Source organism: Varroa jacobsoni, unplaced genomic scaffold, assembly GCF_002532875.2.
Source record: "Varroa jacobsoni isolate VJ856 unplaced genomic scaffold, vjacob_1.0 contig00121, whole genome shotgun sequence".
Classification (NCBI taxonomy): domain Eukaryota; kingdom Metazoa; phylum Arthropoda; class Arachnida; order Mesostigmata; family Varroidae; genus Varroa; species Varroa jacobsoni.
In genome coordinates this window covers 44,192-71,976 of record NW_019214411.1, presented here as the reverse complement: position 1 = coordinate 71,976, position 27,785 = coordinate 44,192, and the positions used below count along the sequence as shown (strand labels likewise).

Genomic DNA, 27,785 nt, shown 5'->3' with positions numbered 1-27,785 from the left:
ACTGCCCGAACAGCGCTGCATTCAAATACGTTCTATGTTTATCTAGGTTATAACAAACAACTGAAGATCTATTCTTAACTTAGCTAGCCATTTCCAGATAATAAACTTTATTTTTTGTTTAAAACTGTGGCAAATCCTTACATGTGTCAACGTTGTTGAAATTGTGTTTTTTTTCATATCTTCTAGCGCAAGAAGTTTGTGTTCGTTCGTCCGGGGAGTTTCACTACAGCTGATTCTACTCTATTATGTCAACCAACACATCGAGCTTCATCGATCCCGAGTGAGTGACTCCCTTAACCAACGTGATTTTCTACAATGTATAGTAGGCTTGATCAGTGGACCTTACCATTCTAACGCATGTCATATACTATCCACCGTTCAGCTCTGTTTAAAGTCCAGAGTAAGGCATAGATTGCAAATTAACGGGATTCTAGATTGTACGTTATAAGGCATTATTTACTGTACTAAACCTCTATTCTATGCATATCCAGCCACTGAACAAAGTCGTAGGTAACCGCGAATCAAATGCATGTCATATCTGACTACATACTGAATAAAAACTTCGAGTATGGCGCATACAAGACTTTCTATTTTTAACATTTTTTATAGAAACATGTTATGAGCAAGTGGACTAGAGGGATTTTGTTACAAAAATACTTCAAATTGAGGTAGAACTTTTCAAGTCGTAAAATCTATTCTTCTTCGGCTGTCAAACCTTATCGAAACTGTGTGATGCAGTTTGACATGTTTGCAAGTTTCTTTGGTCTTACAAATAAGATACACATAATAATAATAATAACTGTAGGCCCACTTTTAGAGGGTGTAACGTTGATTTCAATGAGTTGTAATCAAGTTGCAGACACACAATTTTTGTGGGGTATTTCCAAAGTATAGTTAAAGGGGCCTGAAGATATGTCAAAAGTTTAATTCGCATGTAACGGCTACTGCGCTAAGTGCCAGCCAAACGCTACAAAGGTGTGCAAGAACTAATGCTGAACCATATTTAAGTGGTTTTCAGCAGATGCCGTTTACAGTATAGACGATGTATTATAAAAAACATGCGTTTTGCAGGAGCAAGCAGAATAAGGCCGTTGATGTTTTTCAAACAGTACAAGCTAATACAAAATTCCAGCTTATGTAGTAAGTCGAGGAAGTTGTTAGTATTATCCTAGAGTGTATCGTATGCAGCATTTATAAAGAAGAGAGCGTTAAGGATGATCTTATGAACATTTTATAAATATGTAGCGTCTCTAGAATAGCACCCAGTTTAAAAGTGATAAAAAATCTCGCAGCAAGACCACAAGAGAGCAAAAATTGTACAACATTGATACCGCGTAACTCAGTTCCATTACAAATCAACAAGTGAGCGATGTTAGTGCTACTAGAATAATGGAAGAACAGCGACGGTATGCCCTAGGAACCCCGAAGTGAATTCAGGAGAGCTGTAGGAGAACCACTATATATATTAGGTATTTTTGTCGTGATTGCTATATTGAGACAAGGGTGTAGAGTTAATAAATTATATTTGTGCCGGCACTATTACGTCGTTGGTACAATTGGTGGCAGCAAAAGTAAGGTCGAGGTTGGACGAAATGATCGACCAAGCTGCAAGCTACTGTATGTGTAGGAACGTTTGACGGAGAATGTAAAGAGAGACGCGTTGCCGTCAAAGCCACTATTTCTCGACTACTCCAGGCCTAGGCAATGGATCAGGATCGTAAAGAAAACAGTAGGTATTTACGGTAGCTCCCATTAGCGTCTATTCTAGATTGCTTAGATTTTTGCCGGGTCTAGCTCAGTACTAAACAGGAAGGTGACGCGGGATGAGTTCAACACTCGTCTATTCGAGCGGTTTCCACATCACGCAGGAGAATATTGTGCACCGGTCTGAGGTAGCGAGGAAAACCGTTTCATCAATTTCGAGCGTGTACTGCCGGACCGTGTCAGTATGTCATCGGGGTTTAAGACGTTTCTAGCAGACATCAAGAAATCATGCTTGTGTGAAAATTTCATAAAAACCTGACTGTAGCATCGCCGCTTGACTTCATGGCACTTGCAAAGCTTGCACGCGACTGCCGAATGTACCGACATGTGGATAAGCCAAACCGTTGCCAGAGTCAGCCAGCGTGCATAGCAGGTCAAGCTTCTGTTTCTGCTCAAGATTGCCGGGTGCTACTAAGCTAAGGATCCCAACGCTAGTAGTAACGAGACGCAGTGTCTTCGGATGGCACGGAACAAAGGACTCATGTCGGAGGCGAAGCTCCTGATGGTATCCACCACGGAATTAATACGGAGAATAAAAAGAGCGGATTTTCGTTTGAATGAGAGTAAGATGAAGACTTGACGCAGTTGCGATATATATATATACAGAGTACAATACCTAGACATATTTTTCTTATACTTTGTTTTTAACAAAATATCTTTAATGTGCCGCAGGTGCCATTCCTGATGGTCATGTTTATTTGATGTCTCTACACTCATTACAATTACGGCTTTAATTCAGAATTTAAAGCACAGTTGTTTTCAAAATATAACTTTAATCCGCCTCTAACTCGGGTCTTTTTAGAAGCTGCACAAAAATTGGCGATAACTTAGATCGTCTATTTCAGGCCAAAAAGTTTATAATCTTGTTGAGAACTTGTATAGCGCAGGGAGATTGAATAATACCTCATTTTCTCTGATATTGCGGAAATAATGTACTGTATCACGTTGAGGTATGTTCTATAATGATCAGGTTTTTTTTAGTACCAGAAATGGTAAATGAATGCGTGCCCGTACCGACAGACGGCCCGGCAATTTTTGCTCCAATTTGTGTATAGTACCTTTATTCATATACATATATGAAGTAAAACAGTCACATAAGCCTACAACTATAAAAGAAATGCAATTATAATAATGAAGAAACACGTTAGTATTTAGAGAAAACCTGTTCGTGATTCAAAATACAAACAAAAGATCTTAAGGACTTAAAGGCAACTACAAGTTTATATGTATAGGTTCGATCTGTAGATATTTGCAAGCCGCGTAAGAAGATCCGCAGATTCTTTTTATTGAATCGGCCGTGCGATAAGTTTCTGTGCGAGCGAGCGAAGGCCAAAATTATTGAGTAATTGTGCATACAACACGTGTGAGAGGACTCGAAAGCACCGGATACCTCTGATTACTGTTACGTTGTGTAGTTCACGAGATCCGATAAGACAACCTATTGCCACAATCAAAATAAGACGCTTCTGAAATGATGGGAGAATGGAAATTTTCTGTTCCATGGAACTAATTCCAGTAAAGAACAAGTTAGTGCAAGATGGTAGTCAGTACGTGCAAGTGAAAACTAGTAAAAGCGGTTAGGTAAATCTGGTTATCCGCGTTACTTATAGAGGATAAGTGAGTACATATGAAAACGTTCAAGATAACCCGATCTCTCTCTAACCCACGGCTAACTTAGAGAGTGAAATATGACCCCAGGAAGATGATTAAAGGCTATGTTAAAATGTTTATAAATAATCCCGTTTTAAATGACGATAGCGTATCTGTGGCAGTAATATTTTTATGATTTCAAAAATGGCGCTGAGTCTGTAGATCTCTTGCGGGTAGGCTTAGAATCCAAACATTTCTAGAATGCGATTCGTAAGTACACAGCAATAACTTTATCATAATCACATCGGCCAAATAGCAACGGCCATTCGAAATGCAAGTACTAATGTAACTATAAGTTTATTAATTACCCGAACTTGAGTGTTTGATGAAAATTAAAAAAAACTGAGTTAACTTTTATTGTTATTTACAGCTTAATGAAGGGCGTAGAGGTGTTTCGCAATATTCTGAAGAAGGCACGAGCAATTATTGCCTTGACAGGTGCTGGAGTGTCGGCAGAGAGTGGAGTACCTACTTTTCGAGGGTCTGGAGGGTTGTGGCGTACATACCAAGCGACGGATTTAGCAACTCCTCAAGCGTTCCGTAAAGATCCAGTGCTTGTTTGGCAGTTCTACCATTACCGAAGAGAGCTAGTGTTTAGTAAGGTTAGATGCAGTGCATTTTATCTACTTACACATAACCGGATGTACATATGTTGAACTTAGGGACCTAGGAGGCTAATTTGCACTTTAATGTAGTATCTGCATTTAGTTAATCGAAAAGGATCAAGGATCGCAAGATTTTTGACACCGGTCTTGACATTATTAACTGAGGATAGTTTTTTCCCATCAGCGTAATGCGAGTGAAAATTTTGGAAATTCGCCAGGGTCTTCAATGACTAAATCTGCCTTACAGGTTGACTGCAAATATAACTCCTTATCCAGTAATGAATGAGTCGTTTGAATTTTCGTGTTACTAGATGATCGTTTTGTGATCCATGTTTGTTCTGGTAAAAAAAAAGCAGGGCTTCTCCATACAGTAAAAATGATAGCAGTCTTGTGTAAATTTAAATTTTCTAATGATATTGAGTCTATGTACAGAGCAGCCTACGATTTTATGCATATATGCATTAGATTTTGTGTCAGAAATAAAATCAGCCGCGACTTTTCGGATGCTGCGGAATACCCAGATACTGAAATGCTTGATCGCTGGAAGTTAGATACTAAGTAAAGGTCAAATAATTAGGTAGTGCAAATAGCGTTTCAAAGACGGACAGGATTTTATCAAAGACGATCTTCGTCCCAGAAAGCCCGTGACAACGGACGAGAACGTGGTAAGAGTGAAACAACTTATATCTGCCAACCGCCAAATCACCATAAGCGAGTTAGCAGAAAAGATCTCAAAAGTACACAAACCCCGACCGAAGAAAGTCGCAAGATCAAGGTTTTGAACAATGGCGTCCTTTATGGCTTTCTTCTACTGCGGGAGAATCGTTTATCACGAGTTCATGCTATCTTATTTCACGGTCAACAAGATTTTTAAAGAAAGGAAGTTTTTAAAACTTTTCTTCTAAGAGTATGTCCTACGCAAGAGACTAGAATTGTAGCGCATCGAGTTCCGGATCCTTTATCACGATAGTGCACCGGTCAACATATCACTACTTTTGCAGCAGTTTTAATAAAAAGACCTGATATGTGTGTTCCTCCAATCCCCGTATTTACCGGACCTTGTTCACTGCAATTTTTTTCCATTTCTAGAAGTAGAAAAAAGTCTTAAGGGGAGATAAAGGCAAAGATTACTTTGAAAAGGACAGCTTGAACTAGGAGGATTAAATAAATCTGGAATAAAGGATTTGTTTATCTTGGAACAAAGGATTATTTTTTACATACCTACTGTTCCATAAATCCACTAAATGTTGAAAAATTTGATGTTTTAATCGATACATGTTACTTGCATTGTTTCAGAGTCCGAATCCTGCTCATGAAGCCTTAGCACGTTTTGAAAAAGAATGTAAATCATCAGGAAAACAATTTACGCTTATAACACAAAATGTGGACGGTCTGCACCAGCGTGCCGGATCGGAAAATGTAATCGAATTACATGGTTCTTTGTACAAGGTCCGTAACCGAGAATATAAATTTACGCGCCTATAATCAGTCGATAAATCAAAAACGTATGTTTTTATTAGGATGACCTGTATATATGTTAGGCTTTAGTAGTACAGTAGAAAAACAGTAACGGAAACTTAACTTTCTCCAAAAATGAGTTACAAAATGGATTTCTAAGTTTGAAGTTATCCTATAAACTATGCATTACATCAGTAGAATTGCGCTATCTGAGGCACCAAACGTGCGATAAAGAAAACAGGTACTTAACTTTTGAAGAAGCCTGTAAAAAGGTTACTTTCATTTTGCGTTGCAACTGGAGTTTGAACCAACTTATTGGAATAGCAGCCAATTTAGAATACGTAAAACCTGGCGAAACGTATAAGGTGAAAACAAGTAAGATTAATTGCGCTTGTTTTATAAGCTATGGTAATAATATTTATTACAGGTGCGATGTACAGAGTGCAACGTGATCTCTGACAATCATAACAGTCCTGTTTGTGCGGGCTTGGCAAAAGAAACGACTAGTTTAGACGAACTTCCCCATTGTGGTAGGCCAGGTTGTGGCGGTCTTCTTCGACCCCATATAGTTTGGTTTGGGGAAAGTCTTGAACCGGAAGTCATAGAAAAAGCCCGAAAGGCGCTGGATAATTGCGATTGCTGCCTCGTCGTAAGTCTATCAAAATCTAGATCTCTGCCGATAAACATGTTGAATAATAATAGCGCTATAGCGTACGGATAGAAAGCAAAACTAACTTTGATCTAATATTTGCATGGAATTGGTGAGAATTATCATTATTATGCAGGTCAAATATAGTCATATGCTAGTTGTTGCTGATCGTGTTAGCTAACGCAGAGATTTGAATTAATATGATATCGCTAGTTCTTTGAACTGGATTGAGCATACTCGAGTGCTTTCATTTTAAAAGCACGACCTTACAGCTCCCAACTAAAGCTTGAAAAAGAACAACCTAACTTTCTTCTAGTGAAATTGAAGAGTGTTCAAGGTGATTTAGAATTACCTTAATCGCTAATTATATTTTTTTAAAGATACTACAAGGTGCTCGACCACAATTTGGAGTTTTGCTCACTATTTATATCAAAGACTGTGTTTAAACAAAAATAGTTGGGTGAACGACATTTTTTGCATCCATTAAAACTGTCAATTCTAACGGTCGTATTTGTTCAGAGTAGATGCTTCAAGGTTTTACTTCATAATTATACGAACTCTTTCTTGTTACACTCTCCATCCCGGATCCGCTATTCATCTATGGTTGTTTGTCTGGCCCAAAAATTGATACTGAATGATTATAATTTCAGTTTTAACTCACATATAATTAATACTTAAATCGCAAAATAATCTATATAAAATGTATAACTTCCCCTCTTGTTGCTGACGCTGAAAGTTATTGCCGTTCTAGTCGAACTTCAACGAACATTTGATTTGGTGTTCTTTTCAATTCTTACTCAATTATGGCTTTTAAATTGCGTAGTGTCGTCGATTTTTTGGTATATACTTTATTTTTGAGGTATATCCATAAAAAAAAGGTCTTATTTATGTTGGGATTAAAGAACGAGCAGTGTATTCGACGGGATCTCTTCATTAAAGCCTTTGTTTGGGAGATTCTCGTTGGGAGATGTAAAAGCGTGTTTAATCTTGTGTAGAACATAATTCGTGATCTTATTTGAGAAAACTTTTATAAAGTCTTCTCAAATGCGTAGAATAATAGATTCTTGCAGTAAATTGAAATAATTTGCAGTACTTACTATACCCTCAAAAAAGAATGGTTCAATTATTTTTTTGGTGGAAATGCCTCACCATACTAACTTTTTGTAAATTTTGCATGGTAATTCTGCGTAACACACAGATTTACTGCTGCCCAGTAGATGCAATCATGTCTGTTTATTATGTTATCCAATATAAATGTAGCTTTATACAATATTTGCTTAAAATTATGCATTTTGTTCACATTTTTTTAATTATTATTGTAAAATTGTTTTCTTCGGCCCGGATCATCTTCAGTGATAGCATGTGTTCCTGTAGAAACCTAAGTTCTCTATTTACAATGTTTTAAATTGCGATGGACACTTTATTTGTTGATGCCAAGTTTACGACCTGTCTTATAGATTTTTGTTTTGCTTTAACTTTTTAGTACTTGTTCTTCCGAGTAGAGCCTGTAGATGTCCTTGGTCTTCGGAACGTTTATGAATTAGTCTCAAATTTATATTCTATCCGATTAATTGTAAGTCGTGTATGTGAATGTGCAAGCTCCTTTCAATATTTTCTTTGTTTCCTTACACTTCATTTTACAGTAGTTTAATTTTTGTTATTTAAAAATTGATCTTGGCTCTATGATTGTTTCTAATTAATCATATCTTGGGAACAAAGAACAGTTAGAAAGTTATTACACATTGGACTCATTTTTTGAAGCACTCTGTAGATCAATACAATATACTTATATACCGCAACTGCCTCAATTAACGTAACTGCTTCCCTTCCATCGCAGACTTACGATTAGGGGTGGTGAGCAGCCGAATATTTTTATGTCAATACTCGTTGGATTCTCATTCAGTCATGCTCCGTACATAGGAGTAAAACAGGTTCAAATCTGGTTTAAGCGGCAGCCATGTCACTTATAGAACATGTAGATAATTTTCCTTGTTGATGATATCTCCTTTCTAGAGAATGTACTGCGATATTTTCATTGGACAGCACACTCAGGGTAAGACCCTTGGCTAGAAAATCGGTTTTAACCACAAGCTATACCGCGTATCTTTTGAGAGAATGGAGGAACAAGCAATATCGAGTTAGCCTCAATATTTTACTTGGCCTCATACACCATCTGCATAGCTAGGATATGCGGCGTGTGCCTGAAATCTTCGCGAACAATTCAACGAAAAGGCCGTGCTCACATGAAATTCCTTCACTAACGACTTGATCGTGATAAAAGAACGATCAGGAATGCAAATTGGTGTAGCATCGATTCCCGTAGAATCCACATTATTTTATTACCTGTCGTAAGTTTTCTGTGGACCACTGCTGGAACCTGCGTCTGTTTTTCTTATTACACTCACGGCGTTGTACACAGTGGATTCAAAGCAATCGAAGAGGGGTATAGTTTCCTTAGTGCTCCGTCCAGTGCAAAGAAATTGGATAAGTATTTAATCTCCGCTAAGATTCTGATTAATTCGTCACCAAAACGCCCTTATCTAAATCGTTGATAGTAAGGTCGTATATTTTTCTAGAAAACAGGTGTATGCTAAAACTTCATTAAATATCAACAAATCTTGGCAACTAAATGATTCCGAAGACGAAAACCGTGAAAATAATTTTTATATGAATTTAGTTCCTTTAGTTTATTGCTGTGAAATCCACGCTGTTAATAAACGCGGAACATAAGTGCATAAGAAAATGGAGAGTGTGATTCGATTGCTAACCGTGATTTGGATGCAATGCACATTTCCAAAATGGTGCCAGCTAAGGGTGCACAACCATGCTCCAAATAACTGATTTAATTAGAAATATGAAGTGCATGTAGACAGTATGGTACGCGATTAACAATGTAATATTTATTGCGCTGAATTCAGCCTACAATAGCTCCAGTAAGTTGCAATGGTAGGCTGGACCAAATCTTCGATTAGACCGTTTTTTGCAAACGTCAGTTCTAAAAACGATTCGTTTATAGGCGGAAACAGTTTATCTTATACTAATATGTAATTTTGCAATTTTTGCTTGAAGGTCGGCACCTCTTCGGTAGTTTATCCAGCAGCAATGTTTGCTCCAGAGTTAGCCAGAAGGCTAGTTCCCGTTGCAGAGTTTAACATTCAAACGACTCCAGAGACAGGAAATTTTCAGTAAGTCATACCATGAGCACATAATTTTTATACGATAACACATGAAAGAATGTAAATGAAATTTTTTAAATAAGATAATTATCGTTATCCAGAAAATCCGAGTGCGCTGTTTTAAAGCAGGCAAGTTAGATAAAGCAACATTTGTTTTCTCTTTTGGAATTATGCTAAAGTAAATGTCCACTGTACTAGCAACGATGAACGACGAAGTCGTATCACTATCTTATATCACTTTTCCTGTGTAAGAGATTGCCTTTTCTCTAGTCTTCATGGTACGGTCTGTGCTGGGAGTCAATAAACTTATAATTAGATTTGGTGTTCCCAGCCCCGACGTTCGGCAACAATCCTTAATGTCTATATACTTTAGAACAATACAAACATTCTATCACTAATGAATATAGAAATACACATAATATTTACATAGGCTTCAACATTTGTAAAGGTTTAGACAATTTACAGTAAACACCAACTTAACAAAACCTTTGCGGCTTATCTGTCTGCGGAGGATCATGTTTAATTAAAAGTTGCATTCAAAAAACACTATAAGCTTTTTATCTTACGCTTCTTACAGATTTGTATTTCAAGGACCCGCAGGTGAGACTCTTCCAAAAGTTCTCAACCTAAACTTATCGACTTAGTCAATGATTCTTCTCGCAAGTGGGAAGGGCAGTTCTCAGTGTTGCGGAAAATACCATTATTCTTATTCGGTTGGTTATTGTAGAATAACTTTTATGAAGTGCCGCTGTTATTTTAATTTATATGTCGGACACTTATAAAAAAATATATATATGTAACTGCAAAGAGGCATGATATTAAATGTTTGATTTACACCTGTCTACAGCGCGTGTTTCATATAACTGCACCATGTATACAGGGTAAATAAAGCATGACCTTTAAGTCAAGCATTGAAGAAATATTTTTAGTTGCCCGCAATCTATGGTCTGCAAGATTACGAGTGGCTAAGCAGCTTTCAAAGAGTTCAAGAAAGATTCAAGTAACAGTGCAAATAATTAAAAAAAAAAACATAAAACTTGAAAGCTGATACAATTTTAGAAATCTGCACATTTAATAATACTGATATATTAGGGTTTTACCAGCTGTTTTTTGAGGTGAGTATAGCGTTTTAATCACCATGAATTAGTAAATGTGGCTATGTTTCTTTAGTTGCTTTGAGAGAGCGAAAGCTATTATAGAAAAGGATGACTGAGGTATTTTAAAGGCGCATAGGCACTGTGCAGAATGGAATATTACACGTTTTAAGATATATAGAACCGGCTTGCAACAACTATTCAGTGGAAAAACTAATTTTCTTCCAATTTAACAAGCTTACAAGACAAGGACTTACGGGAAACTTAACGTTATAGTTGTGAATTGATCATATGAGGCGTAGTGGGCTACGAATTTAACGTATTTCGGTACGTCGATATCGGGCATCACTTCCAACCGTGATCAAGTGTATCTAAAAATTTTGTAAAATACTGATGCGTTGTTTTGGACAAAAACTGATAAAATTATTTAAATGATAAAATAGTTTTAAATGATATATAAGCATGTTTGCTTATACATTATTTAACCTGATGTACTTGGTGTATATGCTTTATCCATAAGTTAATTTAATGTTGTTGAAAGCAGTCCTTACCATAAAAGAAAAATTAATTATATTAAACTGTGGTTGCCACAGGCTTCAGTGACTTAAAAGGGCTCTGTAACAATTTATTACTATAAAATTAAAGACACCATATAATCTTGGCGAAAAAGCCAATCGTTCAACAAAGCTAAAAGTAAATTTTATTTTTCAATAAATAACTGTGATATTGGCTAGAGGAGGCGATCACGTCAAGATAGCTAAGTCAAATGTTATGATTCTTCTAATGTAAGTCCATATGAACTTCCGCTGAGTAGGATAAAGCCGGCATTTAAATCGCCTAAATATCGGTTGTTGTACGGATTGCGTTTTGCCTGAAAAATTTGATGTATGTACCAATGCAGCTATGCAATGCCAAATTGAAGGTATAGAAGCCTATGTCACTGCGACAGTTATCCTTGCCTTCATATAAAGTAATATCGATCGCGGCATAAAGAATTATTGACAGCTGATAATAATGTGATTTACATGCATCTAAAGAGTGCAATTTGGCAGTACAGTCGTAATAGATTCTCGTGTGCTCCTCAGTTCTCTCAAAAAGGAAGAGTTTAATATTTCTCTGTGGAGAGAATGTTTAGCTTCGCTGTAAAAAATAATCTCAGTTGTGATTGCTAGCTTAGCTGCGAGTTCGACGATGTGTCTATTGAGTATAAAACCCAACCTTAATTAATGATTACGCTCTGGGTGTTATGTCCAGTAAAAAAGACGTCATGCGACAGTACTTCTACGGGAGCAATGAATCCATTAGCATGAAGCATAGTAGTATCTATACGATTCCTGTAAGTTGTTATGCGACCGTGGGCATATGGAGTGTCTAAAAGAAGGCCAAACGTCTTCCTACCAAATGGTACACCTGTTCGTCGGGTGGAGTAATGTAGCGAAATACCCATTTACAAATAAGATTGGAACAAGCCTTTTAAGATATTTCAACATAAATCAACGAGCGAATTAGGCTTGAATTGAAGCTATAATCGAAGTAGCTGGTGATTGTTAAGGAATCCTTAAGCATGCCTAACCGTTAAAAATGACGCTTTTAACAATTGTAAAAGATTAAGTTGAAATACATGTTTTTATTTCGATATGATTTTAGGAATGAATAGAACTTCCGAATTGAAGCCCGTAATATCGTAGTGTCCTTCAAGAAATAAAATTAGCTATGGTAATGTAAAATAATGAACAAGACCATTAAGAAACTGGAAAAGAGTGCTGGCCCTAATACGAAAATACCATAATATGAAAACTATTCAGTTTTACTCCTTCACTTCAATAGTTTTAAAGTTTGGAGGAACAGTTTGGAAGCCCGCAACATTGCTCCAGGCAGTCTAATATACAAAACTCAAAGCGAATAGTTTTATTTAAGAGCTGTGAGGTTGCGTTTGTCCCATAACGGTTATTTAACTAATCAAAAAGTTACTCAGTTAGGTTTACTTATCATTTGTTCTATTTTATTATTGTCTCATCGTAAAACCAACGTTTATTTGTTAGAACAAGACGGAGTGGATTATATTGCCACGCGCAGACATAGCCCCACCAATCCCTACTACTAAAATGAAGAACCTGTATTTTCATTTTTTACTTTTTAAAGTGATTTAGATGGAGTGGTTGCTTTGAGCTGATTTTTTTGTGGGTTATTAGGCTTTTATTGCGGCTGCACATAAAATTTTCGTCTTTGGTTGAATATTTTATTAAAGATTCTTAGCAACAATGGCTTCATCTGACTTTTTGGGCGATTTGTTCGACAACGACTGAAGATTTCTGAAGGAATTATATTGGGTCGTTGTTTCTGTTTTAGTTAAAGCAGTTGGGTTTTTTGCATGGCTTCCATTAAGCGGCTAAAGCTGGCGTCTGTTGTAAGAATCATTGAGATTTTCGGAACTAGAATACATTGCTGTGAATGTTGGGACACTGATTCATTGCGGTGGGAAAGCGAGAAAATGCTGTAACATACCGGGCTGACAAAAGCGTTTAGACGGAAGACAAAGATAATTGATCAAATCTGGGTCATGTAAGGTCTTAGAAGATTGACGCAGAGTGCAATATCGGAACCCAACGTTACACGTGCAGATAAAGTGAAATCTGCTTAATTTTACATTGGATATATTTAGGTCAAAATTGATCAATCCTCCAGGTAGGAAGCGATTCCAGATAAGTAACAAGATTAACGCCCTACTGTAACCGTAACATATTATGAATTTGTTTGGGTATAACCTAGGATAGTTGCGTATAAGTAAGAGGGTCATTGAGAAAAGTCATAGATTGACTAAATAACGAAAATACAATTATTGCAGTTGTAGGTAATTGCAATGTGGTAACAGGCTCAGTGCAACAATTCAACAAGGAAAATTCTGAGCGAAAATTTGTGAAGATGTAAGGAAATCTAGTTCGGTTTATGCCAGGTTGGATGTAACCAAGCAAACTTCGTAAATATTATTAATAACAACTATAAAAGTACAGCATTTTTAAAACATTTTAATGGGAAAAGAAGACCTGTGATAAAATAACTGCATCTGGATAATTGTTAATGTTTACCCGAGCTGTAGTAGACATTAGGCTAGGTGTGTCATCAACGAGTAAGTCAACTGCAAAATTGGTGCTGATGAAGTCTGCGAGTCAGTGCATATATAATACACTCATAGGAAACAATTTCGTCGAACCTAACTCCATGATTAGACGTTACATCTTATTCATAATCATGGACTTTTCTAAATAAGCTAATAACAACGCCAAACTGTTAAGCTCAGATTCTTTTGGTCAAATCTATTCAATTTATTTGGGCGCTGACTATGCTATTCTGTTTCTAGGTTTTTAATTGTATATACAAGAGAGCACTTAAGGGAGATTAATTAATATATTTAAGCAATTCACACACATGTCCCTTTTCAACATTCACCTTGATACTCTTAGGTCCATTCCGACCGCTAACATTAAGAACTATAATGCTAATGATCACGATATTGCACTCTTTTTCTCCAACCTAGTTTTTTAATATTATTATTTATATGTATATATATTTAATACATTACAGTATAGTCTTGTATAGAGGTTTTATCGGCCTCGGGGCCCACAACGGGGGCCACTACGAGCATTTTATCAAAGGAGAGATTCTTTCATGAAAGCAATATATAATGACTACCACAAGCATATCGCAACGTGTTGCCAGCAAGTATTTGGAAATTAACTTGGAACGCATTCACTACCGTAAGTTTCACTACTACTTCATCAACAAGCTTTATACGGTTGTCCCGTAAGTAGTGATTGAATATCAGCCTGTAAATACTACAACTCTATCGTTATGTGTATTAGTTAAACCGCTTTCATAGACACAATTTATATAATTTTATGCCAGCTATATAACTAAAGCAATTAAATAATCGCAAAAATGTGTTTCAACTTTTCTAGCGACTTGCGTTTGTTTAATACGTAACTTTGCGAATATACAGTACCAAAAAAGGCATTACCTTCTTAACATAATTAACCTCGTTGCAAAGTATGGTTTAGCGCGTGTTACATGAAACCTTCAACATCACGATGCCTTCTCAACATCACGGTGCCCTCTCTGTATGGCCGTAACAAGCTCAGACGCGATTTTTGAACTTAAAAGTCCCAAAAAAACAAACTACCAGCCCCTTTCTCTGACATATGTAGCCGACTCTATACAATATATAAAACGTGAATTCATTGAAGTCCAGTGGCTATTTCTAGTGAAGTATGGGCACTGAACTAGTAAACAGGTCTGTTCCTTCCGGTCTACTATTATAATCCATTCATAAAACAGTCATGAAATACTAAAACAGTCATGACCTAAGTGGGTCATATTTGGCACCCAAATTTATAATCAGCCACAATAATGGCTACTTTCGTAGACGTTCTTATGGTATAAATGTTCACTTTGTTGTTTTTAAATTATGACCAAAGACTCCGGGAGTGGCGTCAGATGGTCTACCCTGACGCCTTGAATTAATCAATTGTTCCTTATAATCAGTCGAACGTAAGCGACGCATGTGTTTCTTATATAAATCGTGACCGCGTAAGCTAGCTTATCTCTATTAAGTGAGCTAGGTTATTTATTTTAAGCCATAGACTGTACCAATTGAAAAAAATTAAGCGGAAACTTTGGGTGCCAAATTGGCACGTAGCCTACTTTTTTAATTGAGAACATTAAATTCCTACATTATTCATTCCAGTTTTTCTGCAAAACATTGTTGGGGCAGTCGTTCGAAGCGGGTTCTTACAACCTTTATCATGTGTAATCCTTTTGCTGGCTTGGCATTCGCGTTCTCTTTCCGTGTTGCTCACGTCTTCAGCTTCTCTTCCCACATTTTTCTTGGAATTCTTTCAGTCACTCATCAAAATATGCGACATGCATTCACAGAAGTTACCAACATTAATACACTGCACACAAAGAAACTGCGAATACCAAACGGGGACTTTTCGCTTGCTTTCTGTTCTCTCAAGAAACCTGGGTTTTGTTTCATCGTTGCGAACAGCTTACGCCCCTTTCCCGCAAAAAACATACCTTACTTACGTTTACACTTTAGATACGGCCGACTGCCAGCTTTACATTATTATTACTATTATTCCTTATTGTCATTTTTAGTTGGAAGCACAGGGGCTGATACTTTCGAGTGATTGTTTGCTTCGTTTGCATATCATCACCGCCGTCGTGGTTATCATCATCATCAACAACAACAACGTCGCTGTCGCGAACAACAAAACTTGTAAAAGGGAAAGGAGCGACGTCAGCAGCAGCTCAAGCTGAACCCATTAATGCAACCATTACGTAACTGCCGTAGTCATAGTAACAATGCGCATATGTGGCTAGTCTCTTCTTTGAACACTCCTAGAAAAACCAGGTGCGATATGTACCATTATTATTATCATCGTCATCCGAATAATAACCTTTAATTTAAAGTCTCTAAAGGAAAACTAAATTCTAGTCAAACAGGTCAATGAATTATTAGTGTCGCAGTGCTTGTCGCAATTTGTAGCACTTGAACGCCACGAAGGGCGATTATCTTCGGGAATGAAGCACAGAGACGCTAGACAAAAAGCCTATTGATCTGTTGCTCTGCCTCATCACTGCTTAACTTTACGTAATACCTAACTCTCTAAAGAGCACAAAAAGCATACTTTGCAGTGCTTTAAATCCAAAGAAGTTGAAAGAAAATCTGCGTTAGTTTCTCCAGGTTTAGCGTATCGCCGTTAAATAGTTGATCAGACGGCTGGAGCCCATCTTGAAATAAAGTGTATGGATTCGAACCTAGACTTCAACGTATCCCTAAGATATGCAGGCAGATACGTTACCTACTAAGCTACTGGGGGGACAACATCGTTTAGCCTAGAATGATCGTACTTCACCATAGGAGCTGTGTCGCAAGGATGTCTATGTCTAAGTCTATGAACAAGGTAATGTGGTGTATCTGCGTGTATATTATGTTTGAACGAGTACGACAGCGCGATATCACTTCTGCGGTGGTAATGCTGACACTGCTTCTACGCGAAGCCATGCTAGAAGGAGGTGGCGTTCTAATAAATGATATTGCGGTCGGACAGTAAATACTAGTTGGGTTGAGTTTTTCGAACTATTGGTGTTTTGTAACGATCGTCGTAAAACAGCGATAACGATGATGATGATGCTGATGATGATGATTATGGTTGTGATGGTGATGATGATAAACATTAAAGGCAAAAAGAAACAGCCAGTTACTTCAGTTTCAGTTCTGTTTCATCACTCCATGTTCGTCACACCCCGATACGGGGACAAAGTAAAGGTGGCAATGGCATATATCAATCTTGAGACTAGCTCGAGATTGACGACTATTGATTGAGATTGATTTTATCTAGCCAACGGGTTCCACACGAACAAATCGGTACAATTATGTTGGGTGCTAGTGGGTCTTTGCGTGCGCAATTAGCCACTGTAGGGTTATATCTGAAAATCAACAGATCACAAAATGAGTATGACAAAAGATACATCAGATTTACATCTGGTTATCATTACATTGATTGTCTACTAGCATCGGCAAATTATTAACATGGTTAGGTGATAAACTACTAAAACACCACTGTTACAAATAATCGGCACTAATGGACGCGACAGTTTTGGTAATGTGGGTTATTCTAATGGTCGATATAGACTGAAACTCACTAATATTCTCCCTTTCCTTGCAGGAGATAGAATAACAGCAAATTTCTCGATCTGTAACTGCACCAAGATTCCTGCGAAACAATCATAAGCCAAATAAAGGTTAATATTATAATTAGAAGTGTTCATTTGATACATCAGCTTAGTTTTCAGATATCTATCATTTAACGTAATCCCTGTACCTAGAATAGGATCTCAAATCAAATATACCAACCCACCATAGTTTTGACACACTGGTAGATCGTACTTAATTAAGAATTTTAAGTTACTCAGTTCTATTTAACATGGTTTTTCTCAGCACAAGTTCATCTTACACTGCATGTACAATGCAAAACACGACAGTAATGTTAACAATTTTAAGACCAAGAAATAACGAAGAAAAGTGTTTCTAGCTGAAGTAAGAACTCTTCTCATACATCTGTTCGATGATATCCTTTTCGTCCAGAGCGTCGGGTAAATCTCGCTTGTTTCCAAGTACCAAAACGGGTATCTCTGCCAACTGAGGTTTGTCAAGGAGAGTGTGTAGTTCATTACGAGCAGGCTCGATTTTGTCACGATCCGCTGCATCAACCATATAGCTGCCAAACGCAACGAAAAAAAGAAACACAAAAATTACTCCAGCTTTTATTGGAATGTGATTAGAAGGTGGTGTACTATGTTAGTGTTGGCCAAATCAGAACGGAATGGATTGCAATATAATGTGTTCATGAAAGCATGAACGAAAGCTATGCTGTTAAGACGGTGGCGCGTTCTATTCTTGTGGAGAAGTTCAAAATGATTGACGGGTTGAAACTACGAAGTCAAGTAAGCCTTCCTTTACTTCCGGTTGTCAATTCGTTTTATTCACTTCCTTAGTGAAAATTTCTTTTCGAGCATAAAACTTTTATTACACATTTTTTTTTAAATTTCAAATGCCCCGTGATAGTGTCACATGATAAATGGCAGTTTTACAGGAAGGGTGTAACGACAAGTACAATTGATTATCACACGAAAACAGACGTGGTTACACCTTTCTAGTAGGCCGCAGTTCCCTCATGACCTACGGTTCATAATACGAAATGAAAGACAGAAATTAAATTCGCCTATATGTAGTAAAAACTATCCTCTTCTAAGCGCATGGTAACCTGTTTAAATATAGTGGTAATATTTGCATTTACCTAGTCTGCACCAGACCTGTGCGTTTATATTTTTAGGGTCCTTTATAGACCTGGGTACTTAAGTACTATTTGTTCCTTGTGATTCTATCTGGTCGATAATATGTAGACATGTGTGCTCAGCACATTACTTAGCATGCTTTTTGATTTGTGAATGATCAATGGTTTAAAAAGCCAATACGCTTCCTGCGCTTTCAAAGAGACAACAATGATAAATAATCAAAAGTAAGAGTTGAATTATAAGAAATCTATGGGTTCCGCAGGCAACGTCTATTATCAAAGAAGAACGCTGGGGCTATTGTAACCCCAACAATACCTTGTTCGAGTTGGCGGGCTCGAATTGCTGACTGCAACCTTAGTAAATTTGTATTAGAGCCTGCTCTGAAAAACAATTTAGAAACAAATGAAGGTCGAAGGTGTGTTTTTTAAAGCTAACGAAAATTGTAATGTTAGAAATGTTTGTCACAATTGTCATGTTGAAGCGAATATTCACAAATGGGGACTATAACCTAATCGGTTTTTTGTGCGCGCAAACATGCCGACAAAAATAGCCCTTTACTTACGCAAGGTAACGTATTCCAGTAATTTTAGATAAAACAGCTTGCTATGTGAATTCTTATAAGTCAAGAGGAAACATGTGCCATATACTCCAGGACATACTCCAATACATAGACATATCAATGATACAATTTTTTTTCTGACCCAGTATTTGAGGGATGATTTAAGATTAAAATCTAAACGACATAGCAAAAAAATACTGGGCAGCAAAAATAAAAATATGGCGATTTAACTGCTTCGACAACTTCCGTAATTCACCTGTAATTTTCTGTCTATACTATTGTGATTTAGTTTCCCACCATATTCAGTAGAACGGCTCAGGCGTCATATTTTTACTACATGAGGTATGTTTTTTGCCGTACTATTTGAAATGAAAATATGTGATGGTACTCTAACTACAAACATGCAACTATCATGCAACGCCGGTTTATTTGACGGTACCAACGGCTCTAATATTTATAGGGGTAATATTTATAATAAAATAAATATTGAAAAAATATCTTAATACCACGCCAAAAGTAAGACATCGGGCAAGCGAAATGCGCAACATTTGTTGACCGAGCAATGTTTGTTAATGTGGATGGACGTGGGTTATTGTAAGTCAAATAGCGCATAATTTAAAGTTATTTCTCAGCTGATCCTCAAATAAAGATAAAAAGGCTCAGCTATGCGATCACTCGGGTCAGATATCATGAAGTTAAATTAGTTTGTATTGAACTACGGGTTTCACTCCACGTTTGTTTACTTAATTGATCTACCTGCTTAATTGATAATATTTAGTCTAACATAAACTATAGCACATCAACCGTTATACCGTTGCAGTTATCCTGTTTCGTGCCCTAATCCTAACGAATTTTGTTAATAAATAATTACATGACCTTGTGGCAGCTATGTGGCTACATTAACTCTATGTTCTTGATTTAGTCAATTATTATATCGTCTTAATAAACCCTTTACCTTAGAGCTGTTATCCTATTACCATGTCCCAGTTATTGGCTACATCTAACTAACATCCGTTATGGATAGAATATGGCACTAATCAATGACCCTGTTGTCTGTTTGGGTGATCTATTTAAGCCTTTTTTGCCACTCGTTATGTCCTCCTGTTGTTATTATCTGTTATCATAGAATGCGTGTGTTGCATAAATTGAAAAAATAGCAAATATCAACTCCGAAATTACCAAGAAAAGATAAAACACAGTTTACTCCATTAGCATTCTGCTAACTTTAAGCTTTAGGCACATAATCCCGGTCGGCTTTTGAAACATTAATTAAGCTTATATTAAGTATAAATTATAGCTCAAGTGCGGACCTATCAGGTGGCCGTAATCTCGTTACCTTTTTTTTTTACCTAATAATGCTTTCCCATTAAAACGTTCTTGTTATCATTCCAATTCATTACCGTATTTTCCTGGTTTTCGCTTCTCGAGACATCCGTTTCCTCAATGACACGTCCACATATGTTACATGTTGTTAACTAGTTTCACAGTGAGCACCATTTATTCTTTGGTTGTAAATATGCGAAATATTTAATAATTTTTTTTTAAATCCTATGCCCTGCCTATTTTTACAGAGCTTGAAAATTACGATCTACGAAGTACTTACACAATGGCGTTAACACCTCGGCAGTATCGTTCCCACATACTACGGAAACGGGGCTGGCCACCAATGTCCCACATCTGAAACAATATTTGTTTATTCATTCTTTCTATGTTTCTAAAGCAACATCTGACATCAGAAGCTAGGTTTGTTCAGATCATCATATGCGCTTATGTTTGCTTAATACAACTTATTCTGGGTGCACATCATTTAGTTCAGCCAAACCATCGGTTATTATGTTCGGTTATTATGCCAAAGCTAGTTTATTGGCCAAAGTTATTCGGCCAAAACAAAAAAGCACAGCTATAATGTATCACTTTTTCTATAAGAATTATCAAAAAATATATGAGAAATTACGCATAATTTTCTCCGTAAAACCCACTGGTTTTGAAGCAAAGTAGAAGTGAAAAACTACGTACCTTAATAGTAACATTCCCTTTGGTGATTTTTCGCATATTGAATCCGACTGTTGGAATCATGTCTTCACTAAACTTTTCCGACTGAAAAAAAGCACATACAACACGATCTTTATAAGCGTTTTTATAAAAATATTATTTAGAATGTTTCATACTTAAAACAAATTTAGATTAAAGCTATCTAGAAGATTAAAAATGGAGAATTTTCCACTGGTCAGCTCTAACGCAGCCATTTGCACCAATTTGTGTGAGGCTAGAAAATTATCTTTTAAGGATCAGTTTTTGTCACTTGCCCATGTAGACAAGTGACAAGTTTTTTCAAAGATTTTAAAATTAAAGATTCTAAACGGTACATAAAACTTTACAGAGAATACATCTTTCTTCTGCTGATATATGCCTTGCCAGGTGGGGCATAGGCGTAGCAAGGGATAATGTTTATATCAGAACTTATGACATAGGATATAAAAATGCACTTTAATTATTGAAGCAACACGATACAAAAATTATTAACAGCTGTCAGGAAGATGGAGATACAGCAAGGCGCTTCTTTGATAAGGTTTCAACGAATGCTCGAAGCAGTAAAAACGTTCAACCAGAAACCACAGCTGAAAAACATGCAGCAGTTAACAACCTCCTTGCTTGGCGTACAAGCCGCAACAATCGCCACTGAGCTGTTATATATTTTCGCACTTCTTTATAACAAAAATATTATATATGTCCGAATTACTATTATTTATCTTAGAAAGTATATTCCATCACTCTCGACAACAGTATTTTGTTAGCACATTGGTATAGGGGCGTCTATTTACGTACCAGACAGGAATTCACGACGCTTATCCTAAGGGTGGATTAATAGCATAAAATTGAATTGTTGCCCAGCTTACTTTCCCTTAATAATTCCTTTAAAATTTGAAAATAGGCACAAGTAACCAAGAAAAAGGCTTACATTGTGCGATATGAGTCAAATTTCATTTAGTTAGCCTAAAGGAGCGGCCTGTAGGGACCTGCATTTTCGCCTCTAAGTGGAGTTTTATATACATTACCCACCTCCAAGTGACCCAAAATAGTTGTACAGCAGTGCCATAATCTACTTTAGATCATTCATAAAAAATACTTAACGCCCGGCATTCTAAAAGACTGCTCCTATTTTAATTCTTTCTCTGCTAGAACTTTTAAACAAGTTAGAGCAGATTGACTGTATTGACATTATTTTCGGGACTTTATTGGTTTATCGATGCACCCACATTCCATCATCTAATGTACAGCTATAGGCATTAAACCCTTCGAATAAAACTACTTACTGGTACCGCGCGCCTTTTCTCTAGTTATGTTGAAAGCCTGCCTGCCATGTTACTTTGCTGTCCACTTAAACACTGGCGATTGCTGCCTAGAAAAAAATGTGTCTAACGGTGTAAAAATCTCGAGGTGAGTGACTTCCTTTATATACTGTTCTGAGAACTTATTGAAACGCCTGGTAGAGCCTAAATTAAGCCAGTTAAAAGATGCTTGCTAGCTTCTATGAACTATGAGTCGGGATTGACGAAAATCAAATGGAACAGTGGTAAGCAATACGTCACGAAGCGCCATAATCGTATGATGCCATTGAGCACCCGGTAACCTTATGTTTTGAACGAACGGCATACTAATCTATGGAGACAGCCAATTTTTCATAAATTGTTTATAACGACCTTGCGGTCTTATGTGAGACCTGCGGTCTCGTGCCTGCATGTTCCACTCGCGTTTTTCGACGTCACGTTTATCTAGTAATCCGGGTACATCCAAAGAAACTGAATGAACACAGCGTACATATGTGACTCTATAATGAATCACTCAATAGAAATCGCATGAAATGAGCCCTCGGGCTTTTCAGTGCGATGGGTTTGGAAATACAAGGACTATACTTTCAAGTAATCCTTTTCTTTGGAGCCGCACTTTAGTGCATGAACTTTTACGCTTAAAAATAAATTGTTGGAATCGTTTAGAATACATACAAAACTCTGTGTTTTAGACAACCCTTGTACGAGTATGATTTCTACGTACAAAATATATGTAAATTGAAAGAACCGCCCTCAAACATAGATCACAAATCGACTTAAACGATTCGATTCTGCTCATAATAATCAAGTCTTAATAATTAATATGATTTACAAAGCTGCCAGGACAAATATATCAGTTGAGGAGTCAGTAATATTTGTGTGGCAACAATCAAACTTTCCTGTGGATGTTTATGCATCAGTGATTTTTTTCTTGTACAAATCGCTTGCATTCTGCTCTATTACAACTCCATCATCCTGTCCCTTTTTGAAAAGTTCTTACCAACTAGTCGCGACTTTTCAATCCAAATAAAAATCATTGCTATCTGAATTCCATGCAGTAAAAAGACCTTTACGAGACCCTCTCGCTACTCCTGTTACGCAGACGAGCTACGTGCTTTCCGGCAGACCTTTATTTTACAAGTTGACTAGAGCAAATGTTACAGAAAAGGTAGCGTCGAGTTGGAACAGTAAGTAGGAGTGCCGTTCTAATGTTATCATAGTAGACGCATCAAGTAGTTGTAAAATAAATAAATATATGCGCTTCTTTTCTCATTCTTATTTTTTCCACTAAGCCAATCTTTTTCTAATCGGGTTCACCTTTTCAGAACTTACGCTCACTTTTGCTCTACTCGATACATCTAGGTACGGTTCATCCATATTACTATGCCTGATCAATTCAGCGCGATGATTTTTTCTCAAGAAGAAAATTACCCTACATCAACGATAGAACCGGCAATGTGCGTCTTTCTCTGAATAGAAATGCTTCATGGTCTAGGCCACACCAGGCATAACTAGGGATACCCAGTGTCAGGATAAAGGTGTCACTAATGCGCTGCATTCATGTTTATGTGCATTCTGACCAACTTCTGTGTATCAAATAAACTGAGGATGCATTATGATAGATATCCAGGAAATCAATTTCCTTGCTACAGCACAAAGTTACACGACGTGCGCTCTTTCTCTTAGCCTTTTTTAAATAAAGTTTATTACTTTTTTTAAAATGGCGTTTCCTTATAAGGTCGTCGAACGCATAATGCAAAAAGTTCACTTGAGGTGTGGAATAGCAACGCTGTCTTGAACACCTATTTTAAAAGCATAAATTACCACGACTACTAGTTACCTCATAATTAATTAATCCTGGTTTATTATTCATATAACCTGTCTCACGATGGATAATACATAAATATGGTAAGCAATACCATGAGCAAGTAACGTCTTACAGCACGAAAGAAAATGCATTTAAATGATGTTCTCCTTCTTTAGTCCTATTTTTCTGCTACAGGTTTTCTGAAGAGTCAATAAAAATATTATATGTGCTGCACAAATATAGAAGCAAAAAATCTTCCAGTGGTGTTTACTTTAGATATAAAACACAATTCAGATTAGCTGACTAGCCAAGCGGTATTCACCGTACAAAGTAATCCCCGCTACATAATGTTATGGTAGACACGCGTCTCCGCCGTCGAACATGCAAAGAATGAGTTTAGGTTCTTAAAAGTTTTCATTTGAACGTGTGAAAAATGAGGACGTGGTAGTTAATCCTCTGTAAGCTGGTGGCCAAGAACGTTTTGATGATGGACGTCGACGGCTACAAAGTAAGGTAATGAATACGAGGGGCACAGCGAAATTTCTTATTGTTCCTGTTAATGCGTAATGCCATAATGGCTCACCCTAGCAGTGTATGTCCGTGTGTTATCCTGCTGGAGAATACTATTCTTTTGGAAGAGAATGGGCTGCTACCATTCTTTCCAACTGTGAATAACGAAGTTCTCCCATGGCGTATTTTCTAGATTTTGTAAAGATGTAAAGACGTTGCTTTTCCTTATCCAATGACTCCATTTTTGAGGTTTACCTATTGCCATTCTGTGGTTTTGTATGACATCTCCTTTGACTATACTACTGAATCCTCTTTTCTCCAACAGAACAGTGAAGCGGCATGGTAACATCATGTCATACTAACCATAGGACAACTCTTAGATTCGAACCAGCGATCGTACTACGTTCGTGGTTACTATGGCAACGCACCCAGAGCGATGCGCATTGGTCATGTGAACTGCCATGCCGTCCCCTTTTTTTAGTGGTTGATTACGTCTCGTTGTTTTCAAGCATAGAGAATTGACCTGAGTGAGCAGCGTTCTTGAAGTCAAAATTTCCCGCGCAAAATGTTCTAAAGCAGGATTCCGCATGTAAGTTGATGTGGTTGTTGTTCTAACAGCAGCAGAGATTTCAACAAAAATGTTTGCAGCAAAACAGATAAAGAAAATCCTACGCGACAGATTTGTTTCGTATAGAATCTCAAAAAAAAATTCATAAAAGTTTTATGTGATTTGATTCACGCAGAATTCAAGTATATGAAAAACAGCTGTTTTCTACGGTTGAAAAAGCTAACGACTTCTCGACGTTAACAAGATATATATATACATTTACGTAAATAAAGACAGAGGTCAGAAAAAACATGTTGATACTGCACCGCTTTCACTTTGTTTATGAAAAGAATATATTTATGTGAGTTATGCTGAATTTGTGCCACCGTTGCGGTTTACTTGATCAGAAAAAGCACTACCACTCGCAAATATAAGAAAAAAGTATTTCAATGAAGATCTCTAGTTGATATAATCGGAACATTGCATTAATAAAAGAGGAAAACGACACTTGTATACAGTTACTTAAATTGAGAGATGATGGGACTACGAAGCAGTGGGGAAGCGACTTGTGTTAATTGTGCTAAACACTGCGGTTTAACTTTCGCTGGATCTTAAGTTATTTCAATGAGACATATCTCGATTACGAATTAGATATTTCTTCGTTGGTAACCTCCTGGCAGGAGTTCCGGTGCCGACAAAAGTTGGTATACCTTTTCGTTGCAGTCTGTCAACCACTGTTGGCCATCGATTGCAGTGTCTATTTGGTGGTGCGTTCTGGTAAATCGAGCTAAATTCTATGAATGTACTTAAATAGTTAAGTACATTAATAGAATACTATTTCAACACAATGAAAGCGTTTTGTTGCCCTAGCATTAAGACTTAAAATGTGACAGCAACATAGAGCTACATTACACTAGAGACAGTAAGAACGAGCGTACTCGGTAGCTTTTTTTTCTCTCACATCGAATAAATAATGACACAATAATTGAGTTGGTTCAACAACTGAGTAATCTAATTTTCTACATACTAGGGACTAACCGAAAACCTGACTTTTAATTCCATAAAAGAGGTATCAATATCATTCCCGATAAGTGTTAGAGGTACAACTAGAATTCTTAAATCAGATCGCAACATGCCAATAACGAAGTCGACACGCGTTGTTTGTTCCAACAATGATTCTTTTTAATACATTATTGGCAAAAATCATAGTGTTAATTTCCTATAGCACTAAATGTTGTAATAGTGGTTTCTGTAGTTTTATCTTTGTTTCAGAGTCTCACGATTGAACGCGCAGCTGATATCTTTGTTCAGCGCCTGCATTCGCTTATCTTTTTATTTTTATAAAGCCATATAGTATATGTAGAAAGGAGTATCTATAGGAGTCTATATACGATGATCTAGGTTAGGAGCAATATTGACCGCATTGTGTCCCTTTATCTGATGCTGTTGAAACGCCTGATATACACGCTTAAGCCACCAAAAACAAACGAACGAATAAATCGGCTTTCAAAGGTCGATCGAGGAGTGAGAATACACTTCTGGTATGCCACTTTACTTTGTTGTTGATCATTCAACAAATCAGAGAACTTATGTAGAGACTGGCTTATCGGAGTGAGTCTGAGGTGCAAAAGTTACTCAGTCTGTTTTGTACTCTCAGTAGGCAAAGCTCAGTAGTCTATACTGTTGTGACGACGGTGTGGGGCGTCGTCACAACAGTATAGACTAAATGCCTTTTATGTATAGCTAAAAATCAATTTGATCTCAAGTACACGCATTGAAAAAACTATGCGGAATATGTTACAGTTGACATAAAAAATATGGATCTAGTGCCTTCAGATATACGATGTTACCTTCTAAGACGGCTTGAGAATATACTTGATGCTAATAATGCCATATGATTTCAACGAAAAGAATCGAAATATCAAAATTTTGAACTATTATTCGGTGAGGCCTATTTTCATGCCTTGCTAAACCATAACCATTACTCTTACGTACCATGTTGAGGCTGAAAAATTTGTAACGACTATTTTACAACAGTTACTATTATCTCAGCCACCGCTTAACATACACAGGGATATTATTCAAAACAGCCACAAGCTTAGCCAACGTAGCTGTTTAATTAAGCGCTATCTTGAGCATTAACTTTTTTTAGGTGTTATATCACGGGCTATAACATGAGCAGAAATGACTTACCGAGATAACGTTAACAAAGGTCGTCTTTCCAGAATATTGAAGGCCGACAAGTGTCAGCTCCATCTCCTCCTTCCAAAAGAGAGATTTTATCCAGTCAAGCAGTTTATTGACTGCGTTCACGATTGGATTCGAGCTCCCCGCCATATCGACGGGGTATGAAGGTAACGTTAGGAAAGCCTTGACAAAACAAGCCACTAGTCACAATCAATAATATAGTAAACGAAGATACAAGGACTCAAACCCGAACAGTTACACTAACTGAAATTTTAACTACTAGTTCTCTGGTAACTGTGAGACTTTAACAGACAGACAGACTGCTCAACGATTACCTAGTATTCTTGTCGTCTGACTAAGAGTATAGCCCTATGAAAACAATGGCATGATGATCTCTTCTTCCTCGATAGTCAACCCGATCTGTGAGGCTGAAGCTACCAATAGAAGCCTCAATCAATATCTAATTTACACAGCGCCAAACAGCTGTATGTATTTACAATCAATTAAGCCGCCAAAGGCCATTTATTTGTTTTAAGAATGTCTTCTTCTTATCTTAGTGATAGGTCTTTTATTTTTCCAAAATTATTTAACTT

At 37.0% G+C, this 27,785-nt stretch overlaps 2 protein-coding genes across 4 annotated transcripts; one reads left to right on the top strand and one right to left on the bottom strand.

Annotated features, from left to right (window-relative positions):
• Positions 1–17,213, top strand: Sirt4 (NAD-dependent protein deacylase sirtuin-4). Of its 2 annotated transcripts, XM_022851174.2 has the most exons (8): positions 1–46; positions 187–280; positions 3,785–4,016; positions 5,316–5,468; positions 5,905–6,126; positions 9,196–9,311; positions 9,880–9,902; positions 17,125–17,213. In XM_022851174.2, the coding sequence occupies exons 2-8, from the start codon at positions 246–248 to the stop codon at positions 17,187–17,189; spliced, it is 846 nt and encodes a 281-aa protein (XP_022706909.1). In that variant the 5' UTR covers positions 1–46; positions 187–245; the 3' UTR covers positions 17,190–17,213. The 2 variants fall into 2 exon arrangements, with proteins under 2 accessions (XP_022706909.1, XP_022706908.1); XM_022851173.2 differs by lacking the exon at positions 1–46 and having other exon boundaries at positions 53–280.
• Positions 14,334–27,567, bottom strand: Arl8 (ADP-ribosylation factor-like protein 8). 2 transcript variants are annotated; one of them, XR_002686463.2, is made up of 7 exons: positions 27,199–27,567; positions 20,829–20,909; positions 20,416–20,489; positions 17,515–17,676; positions 17,102–17,172; positions 16,661–16,885; positions 14,334–15,793 (listed from the first exon to the last, which is right to left on the bottom strand). XR_002686463.2 is itself a non-coding variant. In XM_022851176.2 (6 exons), exons 1-6 carry the CDS (start codon positions 27,340–27,342, stop codon positions 16,842–16,844), a joined length of 576 nt encoding a protein of 191 aa, XP_022706911.1. In that variant the 5' UTR covers positions 27,343–27,567; the 3' UTR covers positions 14,334–16,841. The 2 variants fall into 2 exon arrangements, 1 of the variants encoding a protein (XP_022706911.1); XM_022851176.2 differs by having other exon boundaries at positions 14,334–16,885.
• Between the last annotated feature and the right edge of the window lie 218 nt (positions 27,568–27,785).